At 34.5% G+C, this 19,902-nt stretch overlaps 1 protein-coding gene and 1 pseudogene across 4 annotated transcripts in view; both read right to left on the minus strand.

Annotated features, from left to right (window-relative positions):
* The window catches only part of ARK2N (arkadia (RNF111) N-terminal like PKA signaling regulator 2N), a 68,242-nt gene that overhangs the window by 25,568 nt on the left and 22,772 nt on the right, over positions 1 to 19,902 (minus strand). For all 4 annotated transcript variants that reach the window (XM_090285567.1, XM_090285563.1, XM_090285564.1 and 1 more), the window contains exon 2: positions 17,851 to 18,623. In XM_090285567.1, coding sequence (XP_090141693.1) covers positions 17,851 to 18,565 — 715 coding nt within the window. In that variant the 5' untranslated portion in view covers positions 18,566 to 18,623. The remainder of the gene's footprint in view (positions 1 to 17,850; positions 18,624 to 19,902) is intronic.
* LOC150002603 (uncharacterized) lies at positions 8,851 to 9,527 on the minus strand (annotated as a pseudogene).

The raw sequence follows: 19,902 nt of genomic DNA on the forward strand, positions 1-19,902 counted from the left end.
AACAATGTCTATTTTGTACTTTTCCCATTATACTCATCCTCAATGACTAAAAATTTAGATGTTATAAGCAAAAAATAAAATTTTAAGGACACGGCTGACCTTATATAATCCTGGTAAATGACAGGTCATTTTGTTCACTCAGAAAAGTTACCTGCAATACTGATGAAGAGTTCATTTTGGAATAATCAAAGGAAAGGTAAAAGGAAATATTTAAGATTATCACAGTAGTTAAAAAGTTGATTACAAGAAAGAAAAACAATTTAAATTTAACCCTTCACTACTAACTATATACTTGGGAAAACTGAATCAAGAGGTTATTCAAAAGGTAACAGGTCATTTATCTTGATATTCAAGAGAACCTATAAATACAGAAAACGGGGCACTGGAAGAGGTCACCATCTTTCAATTCATCTTTCTATTTCAGGGACAGATCCATGACCTGCTGCTTTGAGGATTCAGGTTTATAGAAAACAAAACTAAAATACTTGCAGTACATCCATGAAGGAAAAACACAGAAATTAGATGTGATTTTAGCCATACCCAAATGTCTGACAGACCCTGCTAAAGATTCATCTGTTCCACCATTTTGACTACTCCACAGAATAGTCTAAATTTTATTTTCAAATATTCTTCAATTTTTAATAGGATAACCTGTAGGACATATAAAGGAAAAGAATCTTGACCTTTAATGTTAACATTGGTATTCTGTTGTTTTCCTTTTCAAAAATACCAATTTCCAAAAACCTAAAATTATCCCAAATACATGTAAAATCTATCATCAGTTATACTAACTACAAACTAATACCATCCATTTCATTATGGAAAAGCAGGTCTGTTAATTCAGGAAGACCTAATGTGAATTAACTTGTAGGGAATTGCTAAAATAACACCACTCTCCTCAACAGAGTAAAAAGAAACATTTCCTTTTTAAAATTTTTATTTATGTAGGTGAGCTATTATACTTCAAATGCACAGTTAAATAAAGGATATAAAGAGACTACAATAAAATAAAAATCAAAGTAATTTGATAACATTCTTCCCAAATCTTGAAGTTCTAATATGAATATTATGTATTATAATATGAATATTACATTATTGTTATCAAATAATAAGCTTCCTTGTGGATTATTATTCTTTCATTCTTTAGAATGTAGTCTATTCCATGTTGTGGTAATTTAATATAATACGAAAAGATCAACTCAATACTAGTACACTAAAATTCGGTTTCAATCCCCACTAACTTTCTTAAACTTCAGAGGAATTAAAAACAGAAATAAAAAAAAATTAAAAGTATGCATAGAAACTTGGAAGTTATTCATGCTGTTTATAATTCATATAACTGTTATAGACATTTTAAACACAATTTTCTTACCAATACAATGATTGAGGGCATATACACCATTTTTGGAAAGGATTTTGAGAAGAATTTTTCTTTGAGAAGAATTTTTATATAACAAATTTAATCATAAATAAAATTTAATAATTTTGCTGAAATGTTTGATACTGTATTTTCTGCCATGTGGTATTCCATGAAATCTTTTTCATTGTGCACTCAATGTACCATTTAAATAATACAAACAGGAAAGAAAATCAATATAAGCTAAACAAAATATAACAGATACAACTACTTAAAAGGTTACCTTCTATAAGATAACTTGCCTATAATTTGTTATTCTAAACAAGTGAGGATAACACAAAGCCTATATACCATCTTTCCTATAACTTCCATTTAACTGTACCATCAGGCAAAATCAGTTGATATTTTAAAAAAATTATCAGTAATATCAAGTTGGCATGCTTTGTTTGCTCAACAAAAGGATTCCTACTGCATTTCTTTCATTAACTAGCAGATTTAAATGATTTCATTTCTAATGTGCTGGCTTGCATATTAGTTTATGTACACTGAGATATACCTATATTCAAAGACTTTTGCATACATACCAGTAGGGAATGACAAAAACAACAAAGCAAAATAAATTCTATATTCTTTTACTCAGTGTGCTAGGGAAACCAAACAAGAGGTCCAAAACCCTTCCTTCAAAGACAATTTTAAAAGAAAAAGATAAAATGACTTTTTTTCCCTACCAATTTAATAACTCTTAACTAAGTTTTACTGTGGGCAACAATTTTTCTTACATTTAGGAAGCCAACAATGGATATTATATTAATGACATGAATCCATTAAAATCCATGTAGACTACTGCACAGTTAGCTGTCACTAGCAACTTGTCAACTATAATGTTAATAAAAACACAGAATTAATGATTACAGAATTCTGAAGGAGGTCCACATACACACCCTTGAGACTAGGCTCATTCCTCTGAATTGATAACTAAAAAAACAGGTTTTTCTCTTGAAGCCCCTAAAAGACAGCATCCTTTATTCTACTTCTAAGTGGGAAAAAAAAACACTTCATGCAAAATACTAAATCTTAAGATTTTAATTTCACTGTGTTGTGTTCTAAATTAAATTTTCATTTGGGCTCTTATTACACTCAATTTTAATAATACATACAAATATGCATCAATAGAATTAAAAGCGTTATTATCTAATAAATGGCTCAAACAACCAGATCATTCTAATCTGCTGGTTAAAAATTGCTTAAAATAATTAGATCTCTATTGTCCTAGAACACTGAATTAGTACAAACAAGACAGAAAGCAATCTGCAGACATTATCAGAAAACACATTTACCTTTGGTGAGGGAATAATGCCTTCTTTTAATACCAGCAACTAAATTCCATATGCACTTATTAGAAAAATGAAGTAATCCAGATATGAGATTTTACTCTTAAATAAATAGCATTTCAACCATGTCTAGATTAATGTTATGGGTTGAAAGAAGTTTCTTTCCAGCATTAGCCCTTTGTAAGATTACAAAAGAGCCCTGCCTGGTGTGGCTCGGTGGCTTGCACGCTGGCCTGCAAACCAAAGGGTCGCTGGTTCGATTCCCAGTCGGGGCACATTGCGGGTCAGGTCCCCAGTTCGGGGTGTGCGGGAGACAACCATGTATTAATGTTTCTCTCACACATTGCACATCCGTGTTTCTCTCCCTCTTTTCCCCTCTCTTCCCCACTCTCTAAAAATAAATAAATAAAATCTTAAGAAAAAAAAAATTACAAAAGAGTTCAAATAGAATACACTCTTACCCTTCTTAAAATTCCAGAAAAATTAAGGGAATTCAGGGAAATTAAGGGAAGACTACTAGGCATTTCTAAAACAACACCTACATAAAAATGTCACATCCTGGATGGGTGGCTCACTTGACTGGAGCATCATCCTGTGTTCTGGGTTCGATCCCCATCAGGGCACATACCTAGGTTGCAGGTTCAATCCCTAGTGGGGGCACGTATGGAATGCAACCTATTGACCTTGCTTCCCTCCCTTCAGTCCTTCCTGTCTCTCTCTCTCTCCCCCATCTAAAATCAATAAATACATCCTCAGTGGAGGATTAAAAAAAATTTTTTTTAAATGCCACCACACAATGCAAAAGTAATTCCCACCTCACAGTAATAGTAAGTACTTATAATCCTAGGAATATAGACTTTGCCTCAGTAAAAGAATTCAATAGCCTCCAAGAGCAGTCATGTTAAAAAAAAAAAAAAAAAACACAGTATTAAAACTACTTTCAATACTTGATGTTTCTTTAAATGTCCGTATGTTTCTGCATTATTAAGAAACAAATACTTTTGAAAGAGGACTTTTTAAATTGTGCAATCTGGAAAAGGTCTACTTATTTTAAAGCACAATTCATAAAAACACTGATTTTCAAAACAATACTCCTTAAGACAGCAACACATTTTCAAGGCCCTATGAGAAACTGAAAATCAAGATAAAGTTCGTATATATGTCTCTGCTACATTGTTCTTAATGTTAAACTCTCCAAACCACAAAATATCACATTGTACTTTAAAATAAATTAAGATTTTGGCATATATTCTATATAAGTCAACGTATTCTGGTGTTTCACTTTTCACAAAAACATCTTTCCACAAAATATTTATCCAAAATTACATAGAAAGGTTTCCCAAAACTATTAATTTAATACTAATAAATACTCAAAATGTTATTCTTATCTTAAATATCAGTTATTAAAAAGCTTATATTTGAACCCTTGTGTACTGCTGAAGGGAACATAAATTGGTGCAGCCACCATGGAAACAGTATGGAGGCGCCTCAAAAAATAAAAAACTACAATTCCACTTGTGGGTATAGATCCCAAGAAAACAAAGACACTAACTGAAAAAGATACATGCACTGCCCGCCCTCCCCCATGTTCAATGCAGCATTATTTACAATAGCCAAGACATGAAAATAATGTTATCCACAATGAATCAATGGATAAATACAAAGTAATGTTCCATATAGAATCAAATATTTGGCCATTAAAAAAAATGAATTCTTGCCACTTACAACAACATGGATGAACTTTGAGGGCATTATGCTAAGACAGACAAAGACAAATATCGTATGATCTCACTTATATGTGGAATCTAAAAAACAAATTTAAACCAAAACCAAGTTCATTAAATTGGTGGTTGCTAGAGGCAGGGGGCAGTGGGCAAGAGGTAGGGTGAAGGGGAGAGGAATGGGGGTGTGGTGTGTGAGTGAAGGGAGTCAGAAGGTATAAAGTTCCAGTTCCAATACAAATAAGTCATATTATCAATACTGTTGTGTATATTTGAACCTGCTAAAAGAGTAAATCTTGAAAGTTCTCATCACACAAAAAGAAGGCGCCGCCACCTGGACCACCTGGCTGACCTCAGGCAGATTCAGAGACTTCCGGCCAAGATGGAGGGGAAGTTGTAAACACACTTCACCTCCACACACAACTACAGCAAAAATTACAACTAAACTACACAAACAAACATCTGAAAATCGAGCTGTATGGAAATCTGACAACTAAGGATTTAAAGAAACCACATTCATCCAGATGGGTGCCTTGGCTACATTAGGCCTCGCTACTAAGACAGTGAGTCAAAGCAACTCTACCTAATACACAGACACAAACACAGAGAGACTGACAAACTGAGGCAACAAAGAAATATGGCCCAAATAAAAAAAAAAAACAACATATCAAAACTCTAGAAAAACAACTAAATGAAATGGAGATAAGCAACTTATCAGATGTAAAGTTGAAAACACTGGTTATCAGGATGCTCAAAGAAATCACTGGGGTACTGCAACAGCATAAAAAAAGACCCAGGCAAAAATAAAGGTTACAGTAAGTGAAATAATTAAAAACCCACAAGGAACCAACAAAGAACGGGATGAAGCAGAGATTCAAATCAATGATTTGGAACACAAGAAAGAACAAAACATTCAACAAGAACAGCAATAAGAAAAAAGGATTTAAAAAAAAACAAGAAGGAGCCTCTGGGACACCTCCAAACATACCAACATCCAAATCATGGGGTGCCAGAAGGAGAGGAGGAAGAGTAAGAAATTGAAAACTTATTTGAAAACATAATGAAAGAAAACTTACCTAATTTAGGGAAGGAAATAGACATATAAGTCCAGGCAGCACAGAGTCCCAAACAAGTTGGACCCAAAGAGGATCACACCAAGACACATCATAATTAAAATGCCAAAAATAAAGAAGAATCTTAAAAGCAGCAAGAGAAAAGCAGAGTTATCTACAAAGGAGTTCCCATAAGACTGTCAGCTGATTTCTCAAAAGAAACTTTGCCAGCAAGAAAGGACTGACAAGAAGTATTGAATGTGATAAAAAGCAAGGACCTACAACCTAGATTACTCTATCCAGCAAGGCTATCATTTAGAATGGAAGGGCAGATAAAGTGCTTCCCAGACAAGGTAAAGCTAAAGGAGTTCATCATCACAAAGCCTTTATTATATGAAATGTTAAAAAGAACTATATAAGAAAAAGAAGATCAAAGCTATGAACATTAAAATGGCAACAAATGGGAGACCTGGCTGCTGTGGCTCAATGGATTGAGCCAAGTATCGCTCATTCAATTCCCAGTCAGGGCACATGACTAGGTTGCACATCAGGTCCCCAGTTGGGGGTGTGAGTGAGAGGCAACCAAACAGTGATGTTTCTCTCCCTCTCTTTCACCTTTCCCCTCTCTCTAAAAATAAGTAAATAAATAAATAAATAAATAAATAAATAATTTCTTTTAAATGGCAACAAATGCACAACTATCAACAACTGAATCTGAAAAACAAACTAAGCAAACAAGCAAAACAGTTACAGAATCACAGACATGAAGGTAATTTGGAAGGGTATCAGGCGGGGTCAAGAAGGGGAAGAATGAGGAGAAAAAGTGCAAGGATTAAAAGTGCAAATTGGTAGGTACAAAATAGAGAGAAGGATGTTAAGAACAGTATAGGAAATGGAGTAGCCAAAGAACTTTTATATTGAACTAAGGGGGGAATTGCTAGAGGGAATGGGGTTACCAGGTGGAGGGGTACAAAGGGAGGGAAATTGGGACAACTGTAATAGCAAAATCGATAAAATATATATTTTTTAATGTAAAAAGCTCTTATCACAAAAAATTCTGTAACTGTGTATGACAGATGTTAGACTTATTGTAATAAATGTACAATATATACGAATACTGAATCATTATGTTATATACCTTTATTTGCTATATGTCTATTTCACCTCAATAAAAATAAAATATAATCTTCAATAATCCATTCCACTGTGATTTTTCATTTTTATCTTAATGGGAAAAAAAAACTCTAGACCCCTTACTCATTTATCTAGTAACAAAACTTAGAACATATCCAATGAATATTAGGTATAATTTGTCTATGTTACCCTTTCAAAATGAATTCATATTTCCTATTTTAAAAATAAAAAAGCATTTCAGAACATGCTTGATACATCAACTGTTAAATCATAAAACAAAAAGAAACCTGTTAGATGGTTGAGCAGTTTATACGTGCATAGGAAAGTAGTCATGTTAACATGATGAAATTAAGTTAATGTTTTCTTTTGTCTAGAATTCCATGTCTAATGAAATCTATGACCCCAGGAAAAAGCTGAAGACAGAACAAACTTCCCTGAAAACATCTCAACTTCAAGATTATGAATTATTTAAAATCTGGTCAGTCAACCAAAACCAATATGCTCTTCCCACTGATATAAAACAATTTTAAAAATATTAGCTTAAGTGCTGCATTATCATTTCAGAGAAAAACTCATTCATTATAATAAACGCCTATATATTTTATATTAAAAATTCATACTAATGTTATGCAAGGGCTTAGTATATTAAGAAATATATTTTAAGTTGCATTGATGTTCAAATCTTACCCTTATTTGTCAGATTTTTTAATGATTTCATTTATTTATTTTTAGAGGGAAAGCAAGGGAGGGAGAAAGAGAGGGAAAGAAACATTGATCAGCGACTGGGGATTGAACCTGCACCCCAGGCACGTCCCATGACTGGGAATCACACAGACAACCTTTCGGTTTGTGGGACACCACCTAACTAACCGAGCCACACAGGTCAGGGCTTTGTCAAATTTTACATAGACATCTGACAGTTGTTACATAATAAAGACAAAACTTCTAGTCTTTTTCATCAATTCATGCATATATTCTTAAATGAGACCTGAGTACATTAACAAGGCTTCCCCAAAGTTAATTCCCAATTCTCATACAATGAGTTCTAAAAAGAAAACACCAAATCACAGTTATTTTTCAGTTCAAAGCTAGAAAAAGAAAAAAATGGGTTCAGTCTATTACAGTTAATTTACCAGTTGTAAATATCTGAATTAAAACTGAAAGAGTGGTGACAATTTTTCTGAGTAAAGTTACTGATAAATTGAGTTTTGATTGTTTATATATGAAACTCCAAATAATATCTATCCTTCCTCTTATAAAATACAAAATTATATTTTTCCAAAGTTTCAACTTCATTAAATTTTAAAATTAATATTTTTTATGCTGAGAAATGACTGTTATAAACTGAAAAGACTAATAAAATTTTATTTTAAGTAAATTCAATAAAGCAATTTTAAAAAAAGTTAGTATTAGTAAAGTAGCATATTCCTATTGAAAAATTTCATCCTAATTTAGCTGTTTCTCACAATATTCCCAGCAATGCAGAAAAAATAGCCATATTTCCCAATCCTAGACTACACATACAAACAGATACCATGTTGCAAGACTTTCAATCCTGTGAATATGTTCTTCCTTTGACACACTCCATTGGCCCTTTAACATGCCCAAGGCCACTTATTTACAGTCCATGATTGAAAACAAAAATGCATTAGCTAATTCACTTAGTCAGTAGTAACTTAAAAACTCACTCAGTTCATACCCATAATAGTGACCATGTCAATCTGTCTCATCTAGAGGGTACCCTTTAAGTTAGGGTACGAGACAATTTCACTAGATGTCTGTCAGACTACTGCCTCAGGCACTGAGCTTTACTTTAAAACTCAAGATAAAAATTCAACTATGAGCAAAGAAAAATACTATTTTTCTCATGCATGATACCAAATGCCAGTCTAATCTGCTTTCCCTGCAGTATCTTGCACAGTAGGTACATAGTATATATTTGCTCAAAAATTAATTCAATCTTCCTGTATACAAATGCTATTTAATAATTTATTAAAGACTAGAATCAAACTAATTCATTAAATGATATATGGAACAATGATATGAAAACATTCATGCAGTATGTTCATTTATAGTCTTCAGAGTGGAATTAATTACGTGATAACCCCCACTGGAATCAAAAGCGACTGAACAGTGTTTGTAGAAAACAAATGATAAAATGAATTAACTACTTACCTATTTGTATTTACTAAGAGTCCTTATTTCATATCTTATTTATATTTTTGGCATGAAAAGGCATAAAATGAGGATCATTGTTATATAAATATGGTTCTATGTTCCAACCATATATGCAACTCAAGCTGAAGTCTGTCAAACTCTACTTTGTTTTGAATATCTAATTTCTTAAAAAGAAACTGTTTACTGTAACTTTTAAAACATCATCAAAAGAAACTTACAATGGGCAAAAGCATATTCTTTCTTAGACAATCCAAAAAGCAGATACTTAACACAATTAATTTTGTGACAGATTCAAGGGTTCTTCTGAAATATTCCCATTTTCAGCAAAGTTAATTGAAAACCTGTTACAAGTCTTCGGGAATTCTAATGTACTGTCAACATTTGGTCAAGTCACATAAGAATCAAAGGGCTGCTGTGGCAGTTCTTGGGAACCAGGTACCTGAATGTAAGCACCTGGTGAGGCAACAGGGGAAATGCTTTGGCCAACTAGCTGCATCTTAAGTTCCCTGGGTTCCAGAAGCAGCTTGTTCTCTTCGCCAGTGTCAAGGTGAGTGAACTTTTCCATCCACACGCAGAACTTCTGCTCTGTCTGCCTCTGCATCTCGGAAAAACAGCTCATGGCCTCTTCTAGGACACTGCCTATGCAGTTTCTATTACACACAGCACCCCTGTCAAGTAATCCTGGAATTTCCCTGGGCACTCCTTTAGAACCCCCAGCATGACTGTTTATAAAGACATTGAGGCCATTTGATAAAACATCATTAATTCAGAAAATTGCATTTTTATTCAGACATGCTTATTCAGGAAAACAGCATAAGCATTACTAAGAACAGCTATATAAATAAAGCACTGATAAGCAGCACTTAATTAACCAAACGAAAGTAATTCCAAGAAAAATAAAGTAACACTACCGTTTTTCATAGCTTCAATATATCTGCCTAGAAACACGCATTCTGTAACTATACAACTAAGTAGTAATCTGTAACAACATAAGAAAATTAGGAGTGGTTTACCAAATACCAAAATCTAGCAGGGCTCCAAGGCGTTGTAGGTTTGTTTTGCTTTGTTTTGTTTTAAGCTCCCCAGGTGATTTGAATGTACAGCCTTAGTTGAGAACCACTGTACCCTTGAATATTTTTATTGCTCTGACTTTAAAATTCTAAAAGCAGTTTTGGTAGCTGACCCATAATAATCAGTACACAATAATTCTCAGCTGACAGTTTTATCAAATGCTCATTTTAAGTTTAAAAAATTGCTTATGGAAAACCCCATAAAGAATATACACAACCCATGTATACCTCTGAGTCAGGTTTTTACAAACTCTCCAGTCTGTGCAAGGTGTTACAAGATATGCCTTTAAAAAAAAAGAACGAAAAAGAATGTTTTGGGGTTAAGTTTGGAGTATGCTACAAATCATACCCTCCCCCTCTAAATGGCTGAGTTGTCTTACAGTAAAGAAACCTGTTTCCACATGATGCAGCACTTCCCAGATGTGTACATAGTGTACAGCTATTAATTTCCAGTAAATAGTGATTTCATAGGATTTCAATTTAGGATATGCTTCTCTACATAAACTGTTTTATTCTTGAATTAGGCCAGATCATCTTTGGTTTGGGTCTCTAAAAAATACTATACTGAACTCTTCATTTCTTTAGAGAACTATTAAAAATGATATTTCCTCAGCCACTTGACTACACTATCTAAAATGGTGTTTATTATCCATAGTAGATATTCCTACCTGATAGCATATTAAAAATTCATTTACTATCTGTCTCTTCAAAAAAAAAAAAAAAGAAATTTATTTTTAAGTTCAGCCCTAGCTGATGTGACTCAGTGAATTCAGTACCAGCCTGTAAACCAAAAGGTCACTGGTTTGATTCCCAGTCAGGGCACATGCCTGAGTTGCGGACCAGGTCCCCAGTTGGGGGTGTGACAAGAGGCAACTGATTGAATATCGGTGTTTCTCTCCCTCTCTTTCTTACTCCTTTCCCCTCTCTGTAAAAATAAATAAATAAAATCTTTAAAAAAAAAAACTTAAGTTCAATGAGGGCAGGAATTTTAGTTACATTCACAGTTGCATTCCCAATGCTGCATAAAAGATGATGGAATCAATCAGTCTTGGCCTTATACCGTCTACCTGTATCATGAAGTCTTATAAAAATAACAGCCCTATGAAATGCTCTATTGTAATTGACTCCAGATATTTCTGAAAATATGGTTCACTTTATCTCACAGTGGCTTTTTACAAAGATGCAAAGGAAAAATTAACCAGTTCTCAAGTTTGTGGGGTTTTTTTGTTTGTCTTTTTTTTGAGAGAAACATCAATTTGTTATTCTACTTGTTTATGCATTCATTGGTTGATTCTTTTATGTGCCCTGACCAGATATCAAACTTGCAACCTTGGTATATTGTGACAACACTCTAATAAACTGAGGTACCAGGCCAGGGCCCCAGTTCTTGGTATGAAGCGTTTCTCTTAGACAATGAGAATTGCTTAATGCATCATGCCACCTTTTTCAATGCCTAAAAACCTATGGGACAAATCTTTAGCCCCATTCTACCTAGCAAATAAAAATCTCCTCAAGTTTTGTTACCAATCTTCCCAATTAACTTTATTTATTTCCTTTTCCCCTGATCACTCCATCTCCTTCCTTCATATTTAAAAATATATATAGTTTATGCGTAAACTTCTTCAAGGAAGATGTACCTTTCCCCTGAGGGTGGTATTCTTAACTTATAGCAAGACTAAGTAGAATTTAAGGAATATTAAGCTTTCTTTAAGCAGTTTATTCCCATTTAAATTCTGGGTAAACTTAACTGTATAGGATAGAAAATCAGATAGCTACTTTGATTTGTTACAGATTCTGGCACTACTAATTTTTCAATTAATAATGAAAAAGGGTATTTTAAAGCTGAATTCAGAAAATGTTGTGAAAATACTTATGCTGGATAAGATGCAGCTTTATAAAAATGACTACCAGCAATCAACACTGATAAGTAAGATATTCCAGATCGTCAATAAAAGAGATTATGCATTTGTCAAAACCCAATGCATGTACAAGACCAAGTGTGCACCCTACTGTAAACTATGGACTCTTAAGTGACAATGACGCATCAATGTAGGTTTATTAGTTGCAACAAATGCATGATTCTGGTGAGGGAAGCTGATAGTGGGGGAGGCTGTGCATGTGTGGAGGCAGAAGCATATGTGAAATCTTCGTACCATCTGCTCAATTTTACTGTGAACCTAAAACTGTTCTAAAAAATAAAGTCTATTTAAAAAATTTAAAATCTAGAACCATATTCTCACCTTAAACACACATGTTCTTTTATTAATGCTAAGATATATCCTGCTTTGAGAAAAAGAATTTTATCAAAAGCAAAGCTTATGCTTTTGCATATATAAGTTAATATAGGCACTCGCTTTAGGAAATAAGTTAGGAAAAGCAGGCCAAAAATAATACTTTGGTACTTTAGCATCAGAGATTGCCTAAGGATAGCCACCAGTAAGGATATCAAAGATTCTAACTTTAAGGTAACATTATCCAGACATTGCAGCATAGAGAAAACCACATTTAAACAATGCATGCTTTTAAAATTATCACTTAAATGGAGTAAAAGGGCTTATGCTTGTTAACTAATATAGATATGTGCTTTGGTTTTTATAACTAATACAATTTTTAAAAACTGGACTCCCCTGTTCAGAATTTGATGCCCATTAGTAGTAACAAAGCTTAACTGAACCCGACTACCAGCTTCACAATTGATGTTTAGCTATGACTTAAAATATCACTGCTCAACCGAGTTCTCAGCCCTGGCTACTGACTGTCATCACTAGGGGAACTGGAAAATGCTGACGCCTTTATGCTAAGTGAAATAAGTCAGACAGAAAAAGACAAATACTGTATAATTTAACTTACATGTAGAATTTTAAAAAACTAAACTCAGAGAAATAGAGCAGATTGGGGGTGGGAGGGATGAAGGTGATCAAAGGGTATAAACTTCCAGTTATAAGACAGTAAGTTCTAGGGATGTAATATAGCATGGTGCTGGTTAACAATATTTACTGTACTGTATATCTGAAAGTTGCTACAAGAACACATCTGAAGAGTTCTCAATAAACAAACTGTAACTACATAAAGTGATAGGTGTATTAAACGACCTTGCTGTGATAGTTATTTCACAATATAAACATTTATCCAATATTCATGTTATACACCTTAAACTTACATAATGTTATATATGTCAATTATATTGCAATGCTGAACCTAGGTCAGACCCAGAGATTCTGATTTAACTGGTCTGAAGTGGGGCCTGGGAATCCTGGTTTTTTAGTACTCCCCAAGTGATGCTAATATACAGCCAGATTGAAAACCGCAGTGATTTTACCTGCCTCATTTGCATTTACTAAGCTGAAAATAGACAGTTATCAACTGAGTACTCCACCTCATTGTTCTGTCACCAATGTATTTAGTGAGTTTCCTAAATAGCTACTAAAATTAAACCAGATTATAGAAGGCTTAAAGTGGGGATATGGGGCTTTTAGCCACTTCATAGTCAATCTAAGAAAAAGGTCATGATATTCCCAGTGTGGGTTTGTGGTCTTATCTTCCACCATGAGTCCCCACTGCTTAAATACACAAATGTGGCAGGAGGAAAACATGCCAAGAACATGAATAGACTATTTACCAAAAGAATACAAGTGGCCAAGCATTTTTCAATTCTACTAATGATCAATTTTTTTTTAAAACGCTAAATAGCAAGAATGTAATGCAACAAATATTGAAGCTCCTAGATGGAATAAACAATATATTCTTAAAAAGCAGTTTGGCAGTGTGTGTCAAGATCCTTCAAGTGTTCCTACCCTTTTTTAATAACAGCAAAAACTAAGAACAGTCTAAAGAACCAACGTTAGGGAAGTTCTCTTAGTTAGCTAAATTATTATTTTTTTAAATACATGAAAGAATATTGTGTTTTGGTTAAATGTTCAAAATGCAATTAAGAGGGAAAGCAAAACAGAAGTACATAAACATAATAGGATAAATTTTGTTATGTATTATGGAAGGCAACATACTCGATGTTAACAAAAGAATTAGGAGTGATTTTAATTTTCTACTTCACATTTTTCTATTTGCAAAATTTCTTCAAAGAATTTACTACAGTAGTCCCTCACTATATCACGATTCACTTATTGCGGTCTCACTGTATCGCAGGATTTTTTAAAATATTTTATTTATTTATCGCAGATTTTTCGTTACATCGCGGGGTTTTGCGGTACTGTATACATATGTTGTTAAAGTTATGTAGGTTTAAGAGTGTAGAATAAATATAAGGTTCCTACTTCACAGGGGGGTCTGGAACGTAATACCCGTGATAAGTGAGGGAATACTGTACTTCAAAAGAAATTTTTTTAAAAGATTTTACTTATTTATTTTTAGAGAGAGGGGAAGGAAGGGAGAAAGAAAGGGAAGAAACATCAATGTGTGGTTGCTTCTTGCATGCCCCCAACTGGGGACCTGGCCCACAACCCAGGCATGTGCCCTGGCTGGGAATCAAACTGGCAACCCTTTTGATTCGCAGGGTAGTGTTCAATCCACTAAGCCACACCAGCCAGGGCTACTACTTCAAAATGTTTATTTTTAAATTTCCAAGCAAGAATTAATTGATCAAGAATAAGTCTCTACCTCAGAAAAACTGTGAGGTGAGATGATAGATTATCATGATGCATTTCAGAGCATAAATGTGCATGGTGAATAATGGGCAGTGAGATCCTGGCTTCCTGGAGCTAACCTGGCCTGGCTACTACATTTTGAGAATTCAGGTGATCTCAGACAGCTGTCCTCAACAGCTTCCCATTCTCCAAAACAGGCCAATCAGATTTTTGAAATGCAAACCAGCCAAGACAACTGACCCTTATCTACCAAGGTGGGTACATTTTTGGAACATCAGTCTGAGTAGGCATTTCTATGGTGACTATTAAATCACACAAAAGCAGGTCATTTTAGCCAACATAAGGTGAAGCGACCCTGAGGTTTTATTCTAGGGTAAATATTTATGAAAAATAATAGTTATTGAAAAAACTTTCTCCCACTACCCCTGTACACTGATGCACATAAGTTAATCTGTTCAGAGAATTTCTTAAACTGAATGAAGTATGATGTTCATTATTCATATTCACTAAAATCAAAATTTCCTACAAGAGCAAACTTTACAAAATCTAGTCTCAACTTAGTGATTTTACATAGAAACCCCCCCTCCACGAAAAAGCACTACTCCTAAAACTGCCAAGTGATTAATAGTGTAAGATCATCTGTAAAGATAAATGAGACATTTGATAAAAGCCTTGAACACTCATCACCACCACATAGAGTATTTTTATATTAATATTCATGACAAAATACTCTATATTTGCTCACATCCAAATCCCCCAAATGTAAGAATTGCCAGAATTATCTTGTAGGATACCTTCAAACAAATTTTTTAAACAGTAATATATTTTCAAAAACTTCAGGAAGAAAATGACTTCAGAATGTGCATACTAAGCTGCCTGCTAGTTAACTGTGAACTAAAAAGTCTTTATGAACACCTGTTGTCCAGATATCAAACTCAATTATTAAGCATGATCATGTATTATATAAGCCTGCATCATTACTTATTTTCACTTAAAAAAAATCCCATTATCCATTACTGTTGAATTATTTGGCATAAGAGAACATTTAGATAATTCCTTCATTGTTTAAGCTGCTGACAAAAGCTTATAAACAAAGCATTTTCTGAATTATTAAATTATTGTAAATTACCTTGATGAAAGATTATAGCAAGAATCTCAGTTTTTACTTTTCCTCTTGATTTCCATTTCTGTGTAAAAAGCTAGATTCAAATTTCAACATCCAAGAGATTCTGTTAGGCACATCCAGTTAAGGTTCACCTGAACGTCCACATTGTTGCACTCAAGGCAGTTCTTAATTTATCCCAGCTTTACAACTTACACAACTTTTCAATTGCCCTTGCTATAAGGTTGAGTGTATCTTCCTTCTCCACAGTCATATGACTCAGGAATGAGGTACAAATTTTTATATCAAAAATGCACAATTTTTCTGGGGTAATAATATGGAGAGTTGAAATGAACTTCCTAATATTTAAACATAGGCTATTCCATCTTCGCAGCTTTGCAGAAATCTAGGAAAGACCATTCTTATCTGTCTTAGTGAACAGCACCTCCTGAAACTTAGGCAGTCATATACAGCAACTCTACACCTTACCTACCATCTGATTCTCCAAGATTACCATAGAAAGCTACATATTTCCAAAAGCCACAAACTTACTAAATGGTGTGAACAACAGAAATTAAATTAGAGATCCAAATAATTTACTGAGGTTTTGATTAGTATACAATTCAGAATAGACAAGAAACAAACTTTAGTTTTAAACACTGGTCAAAGTTTTCAAATAGCAGAGAGATTTAGAAAACATGAACAAAGCACACCTAACCCATGTAAGCCAAATAGGGAGAGTGCCCATGAAGATATTTCTCATGCTACCTCTAGAATGGGGTCTCTATCATCATAGAGAATTTTGTTCACCCACTCTTTTTCTCTTCCCATAAAATGGCAAAGTATTGGGGTGGTTACATAAAATTTTTTTTAGTGAGTGAAATTAAGCACTGTATCAGGATGTGCATAATGTTGTTGATTAATAGATTAGAACATAAGAATACATGAACAATTTTTACAAGTATTAAAGGCTTTCTTAAAAATGTTAAAATGCAAAACTGAAATATAGCTAGAACCTGTCTTATAACAACCTCAAAATCTGCTTTTCTCATGTACTCAAGTGATAAGATTCAATTAAATCCCCTCCCCATTAATTTTAACACAAGGAGCTACCATAGGAATTCAATAGATATTAAAACAGCAAGCGTTTCTAATGACTGTAAAACTCTATTTAACATACCATAAGGATGAGATTTTTATTATAATTTAAAGACCTATAAAGTGCTTTAAAAACAATCATTCTTGTTATTGCGTTTATAAGTTTGGTTAGCTACAGGTTTAATTAACCAATATTTTATTCTTCAAATATTCTTTGTTTATTAACAACGTTGTTTTCATGTGTAGATAAACAAAAAAACCTTTCAGAAAACTAGAAAAAATAAAGAGTGTCACCCATAAAACCTTGAAAACCAAAACTTCCCCATTTAATATAGTAACAAACAATGCTCTTGTGATCTGTTAGTGCCGTGTAGTTCACAGAATGTTCCTAATCACAAATCTCTTCAATGAGATTTCACCAATTAAGAAGCACTCAGACTTCATCTTTCTTTCACTATGAAATCTCAAGACTGCCTATGTAGTGCACAGTACCAGATGTGATAATACAGAAAGAGCAGATATGTCAAATGTAATAAACTAGACCCTTATACCAGTGAGAGCTGGAACAAGCAGATTTCTATCAAACTTTTTAAAGCTTCAGGGAATAAGGGGGAAATTTTGCAAAACAAAACATTCTTTCAATGCCAGTGACAACTTAGAACAGAAAAATATGTAACAAGGGTAATTAGCCTATCATGCACTGAATGAGGGAAAAAAACACATAAACTACTATTTTAGGAGAAACAGTTATCAGAAAACCTTAATGGAAGATAGGATTATGTTCTTTCAGACACCATAAGCCCAAGTGCAGTGACTATATAATAAAGCAAGGTGCCTATTCCTGAGGATAATGTACTTAGTAATAATGCTGAGCAGTGAGTATTAAATCTAAGCAGTGCTAAAAAGGCAATAATGGGAGTTCAGGTAATGTGTTACAGAGATAGACATTGAGAAATTCCATTACTTAAAAATAATCTTGTCCCTACCATCAAACATTTAAATATATTTTTACTAATGTGCTAAAGTGCACTGGAAACCTCAGAACAGGTTTTCAAATTGGCCATGTCTTGTAATACACTGCAGTCTTCAAATTTACACAGAGCTGCAGGTCTCCTGGATTTTTTCAAGTGTCACTCATCTAACTGAGTCTGACAGCTGAGAAATGCCATCAGGTGCTCTACAGTCAGTTTAAAAAACATCCTCTACCTGGTATCTCTGCAGTGATTGTCTTGCTGCTCCCTGAAACCTCTTCATCATCATCTGATGAGCTCGTGCTTGAGTCACAAGTCAGGTCACTATCACTGGTACTACTGTCCTGCAACAGGTTATATTTCTTACGCGCAGCAGCCTCCCGTTTCTGCCTCAGTAGCCTGATTCTCTCCTTGTGCTTTTGGCTCCGGTGACCTTTAACCTTGGCAACTCGGCCATTCTGTTTATCACTGGATTGCCGATTTTTCTTGGCAGCCATAGTAGATGTTTCACTTTCAGATCGTGACCGCCGAGATTTGCGCCCAACTGTTGTACCAGACACTCCAGAAGGGTCTCCTTCTACAGCTGTTTCTGTTTGAGAAGGTTCATTCTCTTCTGCAGAAGATAATGTATCTGAATCAGCCAGGTGACCACTAGAGGAAGGGGAAAGCATGCAGTGATTAGAAGAGTCACTCTCATAAACTCGGCCAGCTGTTGGTTTGTCACTCTCTGTGGATGCTAACTGAGACTCAGAAGAGTCCCTTCTCAGTTCCATCAACAAGCAGGGCATTGAAGAAAGAACTGCAGAATCCACCACACCATCTTTCTGAACTTGAGATTCCAGTTCTACAGATCCATCTTCCTCCTTAGCTGTCTCTTGTTTGGATGTTTTTGGTGGGACTTCAGACTCAATGAGTTCTTCGACTTTTCCCACTGCCTCCTCCATCTTCATTTCAGACTTTTGAGATAATCATGGAGCAGGGTCTAGGAAACTATGTCAAAGATGCAACCTGGACAAAAACACACAAAATCAATAAACAGAAATGGCAAATTATTTAATTAACACAACATGCCTACCTTTCTAAGCGGGTAGCAAAAGTTATCATCATACAGGCCTTTAGAACAGATGTATCTTCATATATTCACCAAGAGTCAAATTCAGCCCTGGCTGGCATGGCTCAGCAGATTGAATGCCAGCCTGCAAAACGAAGGGTTGCTGGTTTGATTCCCCATCAGGGCACATGCCTGGGTTATGGGCCAGGTCCCCGGTTGCAGGCATGCAAGAAGCAACCACACATTGATGTTTCTCTCCCTCTTTCTCCCTTCCTTCTCCTCTCTAAAAATAGATAAATAAAATCCTTTTTTAAAAAAAGTCAAATTCAAAGAATTTACTACTATCCAAATACTAGCATACACAGCTACCAAAAATGGCACATTATTAATCCTCTGTTCCTGAACTTGCAAGGCCAGCAAGCAACCAAACAAGGATTTTCAATTTTAAAACTTACTGTGTTTACAAAAGGGATCCTCAAAATTTTGATAGTTATTATGCACATTAGGACTTTAACAAAATTTTAAAAATGCTTAAAAAACTCGTCTAGAAAACAAGTTAACTGAAATGATTACTTTTACACTCAAATCATCAAAGAAAGGCAAGAGGGGAAGTTACAGTGGTGAAGCATCAAACATACACTTATATTTAAAGAAAAAACCTTCAACTAGGTACATTTGGCAAATGTGCAAGCGAAGTTATTACGTGCATCAAACCTGTCTGCCATTCCTCTCAATAGGAGTTGCTCTAGAGGGCATTAGAATGAATGGCCTGCTATTTCCTCAGTCGTCCTAGTTCCCACAGACCTCTCATCATGCTGAATATGACTCTAGTGTTTAAACATGTTTTATTTCATAAGCAATAGCCACTAAATACCGATCAACTACTTTGTAAACCCAGAAAACCTAGTGCACTCTATTCCAAGAATGATTTAAGGGATTTAAGAGAAAACATCCTACACATGTTTTCCACCTTATACACCAACTTTTGAAGCTAACAACCCTACCCCACTGTGTGTTCTACAATTCCACTTACATGAAGAAACAGGACATAATCTTTAACCACAAGAGTTGTGACCCACACAGTACAAACTTCATTAACTGATAGTTTTTAAGAGGATATTAAGAATGTGCAAAGCAAGTGAATACCTCACCCTGTATATGTGATGTTAAAGGCAGCAATTATCATGATGTCCAATAGGTCACACACAGACACAAATATTAAGCGAGATGGTATGC

The sequence above is a fragment of the Furipterus horrens genome, unplaced genomic scaffold (genome assembly GCF_987537825.1).
Source record: "Furipterus horrens unplaced genomic scaffold, mFurHor1.1.pri manual_scaffold_8, whole genome shotgun sequence".
Taxonomy (NCBI): domain Eukaryota; kingdom Metazoa; phylum Chordata; class Mammalia; order Chiroptera; family Furipteridae; genus Furipterus; species Furipterus horrens.